Raw genomic sequence first — 12,337 nt, 5'->3', positions numbered from 1 at the left:
GGCTATATCTAGCTTCCTAACTGGAACTTTGGGCTAACTCATAGCCATGTGGCACCAGAGCAACACCTGATCTTCTAAGGAACAAACTCATGACCAGGCAAACTCAAAAGTCTGTAAATGGCCAGGTAGGTAACATTCATGATTGAACGGGACTAGATGAACTTTCCAGGGTAGGCTCAGTGGTTCCCTGGAGGCCACAGCCTGACACAAGGGACCACTGCTACCTCAACCCACTGACTGTTGCCTCAGAGAATGCAGACTTGGTGTTGCCAGATTTTCTGAAGCAATTTGGGGTTTTATGTGAAGCATCCTGATTTTTAAATGCTGCCTGGCTTTTTATTTCATAATTCTCTGGGAGCCAAAGAAAATATTATTTGCAACCCATGTGGCCATGGGTTGGCAGGTTGTAATCTTTGCACTGGATAGTTTAAAGTCACTTTGAATCATCGTAAGTTAAAAGATGATTATTAAATTCATTGTATTTGTATTTTTTTTAACCTGAAAGTTTATAATTCACATGAAAAGTAACTATAAACCCTAAAAAAAACCTTACCTCTCATTTACAAATCCTTATTCACTCCACCTTTGAACCTCTGTGTGTGGCTGCTTGTCCTATGCACTATTTAAGTCCTACTAGTTATTTAAAACCTGATTTAAATGCTAGTTTCTATATAAAACCTCCATAATGCTCCTCAAAATCCTCTATGTATAAATTATTATGAAAATTGCCCCCACGGAAAATATCTGCATTGATTTCTAGCCATATCTCATCAGCCTGTTACCAGCAGCCCCCCAAAAAATATAACACCACTAACACTACAAATATTCACTCCTGAGAAAGTGAAAGGCCTGGGTCAACAGGTCAAGATTAAAGTTCAATGGCACTCACCACCAAACACATCTCCGTTCTGGTAGTTCTTCCCTTTCTGGGCTTCCTCTTCATTTTGAACAGTGGCAACATGCTTGGCAGAGGCACAGCCCATAGTCTCATTCGGTCAGCTTCAGCCGGGCTGAACTGCAAATCATCTCTACAGACACAGGGACATTTTTTTTTTCTTTAAACCCAAAGACAATCCACCTTCCTGCTGAGTTGGTCAAGATGTGTGCACCTGAAAGGACAGAAAGATAGAGATGAGAATGAGGGAAAACAAACCTGTATCTCCATGTGTCGTTGTGCTGTGTGTGATCAGCAATGCACTAGGATTCCGGTGTGACCCCTCCCCCCAATACTGGGGGAGCACCGGTGCTAAAGGAGGAAATGGCAACATGGCCCATTTTCTTCTGATTCTCACTCAAAGAGCAGGGCAAAGGCATGCCCCCTGCACAACACATGGCTGAACTTTTTGAAGGAGGTAACAAAAAACGCGTACTTGTTTGTTCAAATATATATTTGAACACTACTCTTTGCTATACATACAGTGCATATATGTTTGCTAATGTTCTGGAATCTCAAAAGCCTTCAGAGTAAAATAAAGGACATCCATGATATCAACAGCTCAAGAAACTGGGGAAAAATTCTCCATCTTCCCCCTCCTGCCTTGCAAGCCAGCTCTTCTCAGATCCTCGTTTTTTTCCAGGAGGAAGTGGCCTTCTTCCTCAGGCTGAAATACGGGCTAATTTATATAATTTCTAGTGGGTTCCGTAAGGAACTCCATATTTTATTTTACCTGAGGTGACAGTGTTTTGGAAGATAAAGGAAGGAGATGGGGGCAAGGATTCAAACTTATTGTTGTCCATTTTCTGCTTAGCTAGCTGAATGCTTTAAGGTTTGAAAAGATGCAGGAAAGTCAAGAGAAAACAAGGCAATTGCCCACCTCTTATCAGAGCCTTTGTACCTCTATTGGGCCACTAATAAAGACTGAAAGAGAATTTATGGATAAACCACAAAGGAGATAACTCTAGTTAACTTAGGTAAATATACATTCCTCACCCCACCCAAGGTCGCTCCCCAAATTCTCAGCGTTTGCTTTTTATTTATTTCATTCCCTTATCATCCTTTTCCAGCCATTCCAATCTTGTAGACAATTTATTACAGTCTCTAGGTGTTTCCTTTGGATATCTTCCCACTCCTTTTTCTCCATCCCTCCCACTGTAGTACAGGCCCTTACCTCCTCACACCCAAGCAGAGCAAAAGAAGTGTCAAGTCATGCACTTGATGCTATGGATTAGCACCTACATCCCCCTACTCACCTGCATCCCCCTACTTACCCCTCCCCTTTGTGAACAACTGATGTTTCTCAGACTCAGAAACAGTGCTACAGAAACTGAAACACAGCTGCAGGCCTCCTTCCTAGTGCTCTAAGGACACTCGTGGACATAGAAATCTAATCATTTAAGCCATAAATTCTCAGCAAAGGGGATTTTTCAAGTTAACTCAACACTGAAAGGTAATTCTAAATCAACCTCAAAAACAAACTCAGATAACAAAGGTAATGATCTTAAATGAAGCCAAGCAAATGCAAATTGCAATATCAACTCTATGGCTGTAACACTAGTCCTATCTTTGTATAGTTCTTCATACTATTTTCTAGCACTGATTCCATCAAATCAACTACAGGAAGTATAGGGTTAGTTGGTCAAGCTTTACCTAAAAGGAAGATTTTTTTATTCCCTAGATAGCTAATATTTGTAGTTTCTCTACAGGATTGGATAACCTCTTGTTAACATATGTTCATATTTTTAAAGCTATATGAAGGACACACTCACACAACACATTTAGCAGTAATGTCATTAAAGCTACAATATTTTGATTTGATGGTCTATCCATACTGATCTATATATAGCTCAGGGGCCTGATGGGGGAAATGTGCATTAGGGAGGCATTTTTTAAAAATCTACACAATGTAGTGTAGGAGTGCCATGATAGGTTTCACAGGAATCTGTGGCAATTAGAATTTAAAAAAATAAAAATAAAAAAAAAAAAAACACAAAACAGATGAAATTATGACTGGGCAAAGGCAGGCATTCAAAGAGGAAGTAGTATTTTGTAGAGACTTAAAAGTTTGGTAGAAATCTGGATGGCTAAAAGGACAGTAACACTATCCAGACATAAGGAACTGCCTGAGTTAAGATAGGACGTGGAAGTGCACAAGTGAGAGCGTGCATGCGCGTGCATCCGTCCTCACCCTCGTTTGGTGAGAGGTGGGAACAGGGCAGGGCAGGGGACTGCTCCAGTGATGCTTTGTGAAGGGCTTAGAGGAGGCCTTGCTCACTTTATCCAACTTAAAGATGAGGACGTCTCTCTGGTGCAAATTTGAGCACACTCTGAGAGATATTAAATTAGTAGTGCAGAAACCCATCTGTCAACCTATCATGGTTTCTGAAGAAACATCACTGACATGTGAGACAAAAAGAATGAGAGATTGAATGCAGTTCCAAAGGTGGAAAAAGGAGAAGAATTCCTCTCCAACCAAGAGGCTGCCGAGGGTTGTTGAGGCTGCCGGGCATTCCAGGCCAGCACTTTCTCTGAGGCGGTGCCCCCACTCACTCCTGCCTCTAGCATCACCACGTAAGGTAACAGGTGTGGCCCCCAGAACCAAGTCCTCACTTTTCAAAAAGGAATGTGGGGGAAATAAGCTCACACATCCACAGGAAAGCAAACTGAAGTGGGAGGGGAAACCTCCCGCTCGCCTCCCCGACTCCATTGCCACCTCTTCAAAAAAGTGAAAATGGGAAGGAGAGTGGGACAGCCTGACAAAATCCCTTGAAGGGATCCAGGGGCAACTTGACAACTATCCTCTCTGGGAGTCTCTCTCGCTTTTCTCTTCCTTATTTCTAAATTCCTGTTAACAGCCTCATGCCACCTAAGAAGTTAATGTAAGAATCTAAGATGTGAATTATCCTTTGCTACTATCCCTGAAAAGCATGGTGTGGTGTTTCTTCAGGATTTTAAAAGTTGTGTTTGTATCAAAGACTCTTACTTGAATTTAAAAAGTTGAAATCACACGAAAATCAAACTGCAGCAGGCTAACAAATATAAAACATGTTAGAATGAATTTTAGGAGGACTTCTCTATTATTCAGGCATAAAGGTGAGGGGCATGTTAATAAGCAGATTAGACAATTCAAGTGATGATGAAGGAAGCTTCCATTTAATTATATTTTTAAAAAGGCACTAATGGTCGATAGGAGTTCTCTCCAAATCCTAAGTAGGTAGAGATTGTTTTTGAAAAACACACACACTAGATTATACAACAGTAATTTAATGAATGGTATTTTCAAGTCTTACAACTTCATCAGAATTTTAATATTTTCCTTAATATTTTCCGCAGGGAGCAGCAGGGGGAGAGGGAGACAGAGAATCTTAAGCAAGATCTATGCCCAGGGTGGGGCTCGATGTGGGGCTCGATCTCACAACCCAGAGATCATGACCTGAGCCGAAATCAAGAGTCAGATGATTAACCGACTGAGCTACTCAGGTGCCCCAATATTTTGCCCATTTTGAAGGTTATATTTATGAAGGCATTTAACAGGCAGAAGATACCTAATTTCATAAAGTTAACCACGGATCAGTAGGGAAAGCTTTTTACTACATCATCTGGATTCTGCACATAAACAATTATCCAATCATCCATTCATTTGATCAACAAACACTGTAAACTAACAAGTGTCTGGCAAGCATGGGGTACATAGAGATACGGGTACAAGATACGGTTTTCCTCCTTATTCCCACAGAGTATGAATACTTGGAGAGAAGATATCATTAGAAAGACCAGTTTCACACCAAGTGTCGTTTCAGCTACTGCAGGTCAAACCCAGGAAGAAAGGTGAGTTCACCCCACAGGCACTTGACTCAGAGAGGGAATGTCAAGAAAGGTCAGCCTTAAGGCCTGACCACAGATAAAGAATCATCTTTGAAACACCCCTCCAGTATATCTCTCTTTCATAGCCTCATGTAATGTCAAGGTTTCATTTCTATGGAAAATTCTCTCTTTGACTCGAGTCCCACAAAGACCTCAAACTGAGCAGACCCTCAGAAATGTACTCCCAATGTCTTGCCATGGTAATCTGCTCTAAACACTTCCCTTTGGTCTGTCCTATCCCTCACAGAAACCCTAGCATTTTTTTTTAGCTTCCATCTTGTCTTTGGCTTTGCTCAGTTTCTCTTCGCCAACCCCCACACCCTCTATTCACACCCCTTCCTGAAACCACACCACTCAGAGAGGTAAGTCTGATGGTGCAGATGAACATGCCAAGACCATGAAGCTGGGTGGAGGGGAGTCTTGTTTTCACATACTGTTATTAACAGCATGCTATTTCCGAAGTCAGATCACAGTTTAAGAATTAAGCTGAAGTATCTCTTTGCTGTCTGATAGAATCTTCTAATAATACCAAATCCCACTGAGGATGGTTTTAGAAAACTAAATAATCTATATGATAGGATCATCAGTCACCTTTAAAATCACGAGATCCAATTAATTGCCATGGTTTTCTGTAAAAGTCTCCCCAAATGGTAGTATGGTTATATTATCCTGTACCATGAAACTAGACATAATCCCCATCCACAATGCTATATGCTAACTGACTTTGGGGACCACTTTTTTCTTTTCTTTTTAAAAAGATTTTATTTATTTATTTGACAGAGAGAAAGAGGCAGAGAGAGCACAAGTAGGCAGAGTGGCAGGCAGAGGGAGAGAGAGAAGCAGGCTCCCCACAGAGCAGAGAGCCCCCGGTGTGGGACCCTGGGATCATGACCCGAGCTAAAGGCAGACACCTGACCGACTGAGCCACCCAGGAACTCCTGGGACCATCTTTATAGGATATTTTTCCTTTGATAAAGTACATTTGCAAATTGGCGAGTCCAATTCAAAAATTTTAAAGAGGACTAAAACATGTATAGCCATGCATGTTTGTAATTCCTCTCCTTACACTATGGTTCAAGCTCTTTAGGTAATGCTTTAAGTATCACTACAGGAATTACTGTTAGAGAACACTCCACATTATAACACTAGAAAGTTCTTTTCTATATACAACGAAGCCTGTTGCCTTTCTATGAACACATATTCCATACATGGGATATATTTGTCCTTTTATAAGTAAAGATTACAGATTATTGTGGCTGTTTCCCCAATGCCAGTGATTTCTCTTTATTTGTATTTTATTGTTTTCTGCTTTATTAAGGTATAATTGACAAAACTGAAATATACTGCAAGTGTTCAAGCTCCATAAAGATGATCTAACACATAGGCTGTGAAAGGGATCCCACCACTGAATTAATTAACACATCTAGCACCTCTCATAGTTCTCTTTCTTCCTCCTTCCCTCCCTTCCTTCATTCCTTCTTTTCATAAGAACACTTAAGTTCTACTCTCTTGGCAACTTGCAACTATAAGATACAGTGTTAATCTACTACAGTCACCATGTTCTATATTAGATTCTCAGATCTTATTCATCTTATAACTGAAAGTTTGTATCCTTCTACCAACCTCTCCTTATTTCTCCCACTCCCACTCCCCTGTCCTTGGCAACCACCATTATACTGTTCCTGAGTTTGACTTATTTTATTTTTATATTGCATATATAAGTGATACCACGCAGTATTTGTCTTTATTTTACTTAGCATAATGCTCTTTAGTTCATCTGTGTTGTTGCAAATGGCAATATTTCTTTCTTTTTTAAGGCTAATATTCCAGTGTGAGAGTGTGTGTGACATTTTCTTGATCCATTCATCTACTAATGGACACTTAGGTTGTATCCATACCTTGACTCTTTCAAATAATGATGCAATGAACATGGGGGTGCAGATATCTTTTTGAGATAGTGATTTTTGTTCTCTTTGAATATATATCCAAAAAAGTAGGATTGCTGATGGTCTTTCTCTTTAACTTTTTGAACTGGAAGCATAGTTTCATCAAAAAAACTAATCTGGGGGCACCTGGGTGGCTCAGTCAGTTAGGTGTCTGCCTTGGGCTCTGGGTGTGATCCTGGGGTCCTGGGATCGAGCCCTGCATCAGGCTCCCTGCTCATCAGGAAGTCTGCTTTCCCTTTCTCTCCCTCTCCCTGCTTGTGCTCTCTCTCTCAAATAAGTAAAATATTTTTTAAAAAAACAAACCCTATTCTTATAAAATTAGGAAGAAAAAATATACAAATTCTGTTTGAGAAAAACCAAAGAGATATCTGACCTTTTTCCAAAAGAGGAAAAACATGGGAAAATATTTCTATTGACATAATATTATGGATAATTTAACTTTCCATCAATCAGTTAAAGTCTTTTTCATTTTGGATGAAAAAGCCAAAAATATTATAGACAGTTTCCTTGTCAAGAAAGATACTTCTAAAAAATGAATTAAAAGTGAAAAGCTCCATAAAGAAATCCTAGGCCAGAAAGAACATGAATGTACCACATGCAGCTTGGAGGATTGGAGAGAAATCAAATTCTGATTGAAAGGGTATACAGAGAGCTATGAAGTCAGCAGTTAAGAAAAGGATATAGCCACATTATTAATAGATCAGGAGCAAAGTACCCCTTTTTTCCCTCTGATTAAAAAGGGAAATCAAGACAAGGCAACATCTAAAAACTCCTTTCTTTTATTAAAGAAAGAGCCAACATCTAAGCTCCATAAAGAAAATATATATATATAAATAACTAATCAGTCTGTTTGCCCATCTGCTCTGCTTTGCTATAATGAGCGTTAATACAGCAACCCACTGGGTGGGGGGGGGCAGCCTAAAAGTGATTTCTAATCTTCAAGCTTTGGTATCCTTGGGCTTCTGTTAACACCATTTCACATTTCATTGTGGATGTTAAAAATAATACATAAAGAGATGTCACATTTGACATGAGGGTAATCTGGGAAAGTCAAATCTTCTTACCAGCAATTGCTGGCATCACAGAAGATATTCGTTCCTCATCTCACACTCATTTGGTGGCACGACAATCAACAATATGCCATTAACTCCAAAGAAACAGGAATTTGGATGTCTGCTTTCTTTACGGGAAAATTCTCACTTCCATAAATAATAATTGTGTGGAGGTGTATCAAAAACGTTAACGATAATGAGTCCTGTGCAAGATGACACACTTCTGCAGGACCTGGGCAGTGAAGTGTGGGGGTAAGGAGGCAAGGCAGCAAGAGCAACACAGCTGGAATGAGAATCCCAGCTCTGGTCTCGCACCACACACATGCCTGCCTCAGGACCTAGGCTGGGCTTCATCTCTCTGAGCCTTTCTCCTTGATTCCATGATCTACCTGAACATACGTCTGAGGGATGCTCAGGATGAAACTGCCACTTACAAAAAGGCCATTTGTTTTGTTTTTATCTAGAGTCAATTTATTTACAAACTTTGTTTTCAAAATTTACCCAGTTAGGATATCCTTGCAAGTCTGAAACCTGCAAAATTTTGAGAAGCCCTACGAAGTCTGTGATTATTACCAATGATATTTGGGCCTGAGGGTGTTGATTTCAATTTTATATAAAGTGGAAAAATAAACAAAGCTTAGCTCTCTTATGTCCTCCTCTCTATCCTGCCTTTAATGAATAAAAATAAATTTTAAAAACATTTCTTGTAGGGAGCAAGCTTAAAAAAAAAAAAGCTTGTAGAATAATTGTTCATCATCTAAGGATTAACAGGTTTGGTGCCTTTATCCTACACCTGAAAATTCCACTCATGTGTCACCTGTGTATGTTCACACAGTTCATGCATGGCTGATACTATTTCTGGGAAGCCGAGAGAGGAAAAGAGCAGATCCTGATTAAAGTTATCCACTCACACTAGGGTGAACCTAAGCAGAATTACGCTGTTTCTAAATTTGCTCCTCAGTGAGCAAGGCCAATAGCAGATAATCCAGGACTCAGGGGTTCTCTTTCTTCCTTCCATATTTAAGACTCAGAATACCAAGGGTATGTGCAGGAAGTTGCCAACCTGTGTCACTGGGAACCTTCTGTACCATGCCACCCATGGCTGGGATCACAACAGCTGTGTTGCTTGTTCACCATGTCACTTGAACCAAATCTGTGTGATTTCCTTGTCTGTATCCTAAGAATAACAATAGCAGCTCCCTCTCTTTTTTTGGATTGTTCTGGAAATCTAGGTAGGTAATGAAATGCTTGGAAAAGCACTTATAAATGCGAGGTGATATTCTTCGAAGCATACTTTGCTATGCCAGGTGCAGGACATTACTATTTAGGCACACTGGGTGGAATCGGTTTGCCCAGAGGGTTCCTATAGGTGGCCCCGGAAAAATGAGAGAGAACAGATGATAAGGGAAAGATTAAAAAAAAAAAAATCAAGAAATAACTAGAAAGTGAAAGTTCAAATTACTAAATAATTCTAAAGAATTATACTAAAGAAGCACAATTTGATTTTATCCTATGTCAGTGAATCATGATCCTTCGTAAAGGGCCAAAGAAGAACATACTGATCTGAAATGCTGAAATATGTTATGAAGAACAGATAGAAGAACAGATAGGATTCCTGCTCTGGAAGGACGAGCATTCAGAGAGGGCTAACAGATCATAAACATAATAAAGTAAAATAAAATTCCAATACCTAATGTACACTGCAGGAAAAGAAGGGATCAGAGATGTTCTTGAAATTCATTGGATGTTTCAATCTAAATTAGTGCTGTCTCAGCTTTATTTTATGTAACAAGAGATGGAGAAACATCCATATAACGTGCAAATCTTAGCAGACCCTCGGTAAGCATTTACTGATGAGGAGGACAGTGGAACAGATGTCATGCCAGTTTTGAGCTGTTGATCCTTTTTAACACCATGAACTACAACAGAACTGCAGCTGGATTAATCCCTCGGAAATCTGAATGCTACTTTCATGGTGCCAAGGGGGCAAGAGCTGAATGCCTCTGAGCCTGGTCTGATGTGCACATTGGAAAAGCACGTATGGTGTTTTCATCCCTGAATTAGAAAGCGTCAACTTTCACACAAGACTAGTAGGTTCCTCATTTCTATTCAATCTCTAAACTTAATGCTGACTCTAACTTATGTGGCATATCTCAGCCTTAAGATGGTTACTGTGGAAGATAAATGGAAACAGGACTAATAGACACAAGAGATATGAATTATCTAATCACTAGAAGCAAACGTGAGAATTATTTAAAAACAAAAAAGTCTGCTTATGTTTTCTTTGAGCACTTTGGTACTATATTAAAGTATGGATATATTTAATATCTTCAGAATTATAAATACTTTTGACAAAGGAATGTAGTAACACTCTGAAAAGCGCTAAATAGACGTTAAAAAACGGCATTTCCCTCAAAATCTAAACATACATCCCTCTTCCCTCCTAAAATAGCCTCTTTTCTCCTTTTTTTTCCCCCTCTCCCTACTAAAATAAATGAAATCATCCCTGAGAAACTGGTGCAAACTCTAGCCTAAGAGCTCTCTTTCCCTGGGTGTGGCTTCAGGCCACAGTATCCCAGGTCTGAGAAGTGAGCAATCAATGATCCAGTGATGGAGGAAACCCATCTCTCTCCAACCGGGCAGAGAGCTACTGAGTGAAATGAGCATCCCCAAGGGACAGCAACTCTGCCTTCAGAACCTTCCAGTTCTATCCAGAACAGCTCAAGATTTGGAAGTGCCCTGAAAAGTTAGAGAAAGCAAACAGATAAAATCACCTCATTGGTGAAGGACTTAATCTCTCTCTCTTCCTTATGCACACACATGCCTACCACAAGTTGTAGAGATGCAAAGACTATACCCAATATTTTATGATTTTGTAAGGGAAAGGAGTTGTGTAGCTTTGAGCAAGTTTTTTACTTCACGGTGCCTTGGGTGCTCATTTATAAGATGGGGTAAAAGTGCATGAACCAAGACAGCACCTGACAATTAGTAAAGAATCAATATGTGATCTTATTGTTGTTATCATCACCATCATCATTATTTAATAGGATGGAGATGAACTTTCTTTTGAAAAGATTTTATTTGAGAGAGAGAGAAGATGGTGAGAGAGCACGAACGAGAGGCAAGGAGAGAGAGAGAGAGGGAGAAGCAACTCTCTGCTGAGCAAGGAGTCAGACATGGGGCTCGATCCCAGAACCCTGGGATCATGACCTGAGTCAAAGGCAGATGCTTAACCGACTGAACCACCCAGGTGCCCCAAAGGTGTTAAAAACTTTAAAAAGAAAGGGGTACAGGCAAAAGAGACTAGAAAGGAGAAATGGGAAGAGGTAAGAGGTTAATAGGGGAAACTCGGTATCTCTTAGGCCCCGTACCAGAGATAACCAGGCAGATGCAAGCAGATGCAAGCAACACAGACAGAACCAAGAGACAGCAGTGCTATAGCAGGAGAAGCTCCTGGCTTGTGTGCAGCACCTGCAAAGGAAACCCTGAGCAGTGCCCATATGTCTGCAGTGTTGGAGGTAGCGAGGTCAGCTTCTGTGTGGCACACATCCCAGGGCTCTGAAGGCCAAGGCTGTTGTGTGCAGACAAACTGAAAGGTCAGTGAGCTCTCCCAAGCTTTGCCACAGCCTTGATGATGTGCAGCTCTCATCTTGCTGCTGTTTGGTGTTTACGTGTCTGTTTGGTGTTTACTCCTTCACCGGGTAGATTTCCAAGGTCACAACCATGTCCTAATTATTCCTATCTTCCCTCCAGTATCAGACACACAGTAGGTCTGCAACAGATGTTGAACTAATGAATTCTCTTAGAAACCTTTTTTAACAAAGAGATGTCCCGGGGTTTAAAGGAAGGGTGCTCTCCTATGCCCCAGGCCCTAGGTCCTCTGCATGGACAGTGACTTCTTCAGTACATCACAAGAACTACAGTTAAAGATGCTCGTCTAAGCCATCAAAGACAATTTAAAACTATGTTCAAGGGACACCTGGGTGGCTCACTGGTTGAGCATCTGCCTTTGGCCTGGGGCATGATCCCGGAGTCCCAGGATCGAGTCCCACATTGGGCTCCTTGCATGGAGCCTGCTTCTCCCTCTGCCTGTGTCTCTCTCTGCCTCTCTCTCTCTGTGTCTCTCATGAATAAATAAATGAAATCTTAAAAAAAAAAAAAAAAAAAAACTATGTTCAAAATCTACTTCCTTAAAAAGACAAGAAAGAAGTAATGTATAATATTATACTAGTATGATGGAATTTTGAAAGCTTTTGGCATTTATATGGTTGGCCCTAATATGCTTTGGAAAACTATGCTATTTATTTATTTCAACAATCATTTTGGGGGAACTTGTTTAGTTCTTAACATTCCACTAGGAACCAGAGATTCCAAAATGGGTAAGTCAGCTAGACCTTGACGCACATTTTCTGACTTTCAGTTACAACCGAGAGATGGTTAGCAGTGTTTTGAAAACTCATCTGTTGGAAAAACCAAGGTATTTTGGGTTTTGCTGAAATTTAAATCTTTGATTAACATTCCACTGCAAAGAACTATTT

The 12,337-nt window shown here is 40.3% G+C and overlaps 1 protein-coding gene across 3 annotated transcripts in view; it reads right to left on the bottom strand.

Moving 5' to 3' along the window:
- The window catches only part of C7H1orf21 (chromosome 7 C1orf21 homolog), a 217,561-nt gene that overhangs the window by 139,578 nt on the left and 65,646 nt on the right, over positions 1–12,337 (bottom strand). For all 3 annotated transcript variants that reach the window (XM_038542285.1, XM_038542286.1, XM_038542287.1), the window contains one exon: positions 890–1,109. In XM_038542285.1, the coding sequence (XP_038398213.1) occupies positions 890–983 (94 nt within the window). In that variant the 5' untranslated portion in view covers positions 984–1,109. The remainder of the gene's footprint in view (positions 1–889; positions 1,110–12,337) is intronic.

The sequence above is a fragment of the Canis lupus genome, chromosome 7 (genome assembly GCF_011100685.1).
Source record: "Canis lupus familiaris isolate Mischka breed German Shepherd chromosome 7, alternate assembly UU_Cfam_GSD_1.0, whole genome shotgun sequence".
In the NCBI taxonomy this organism is placed as follows: Eukaryota; Metazoa; Chordata; class Mammalia; order Carnivora; family Canidae; genus Canis; species Canis lupus.
The sequence above is the reverse complement of the archived record's forward strand: the minus strand, read 5'-3'. Positions and strand labels throughout refer to the sequence as shown.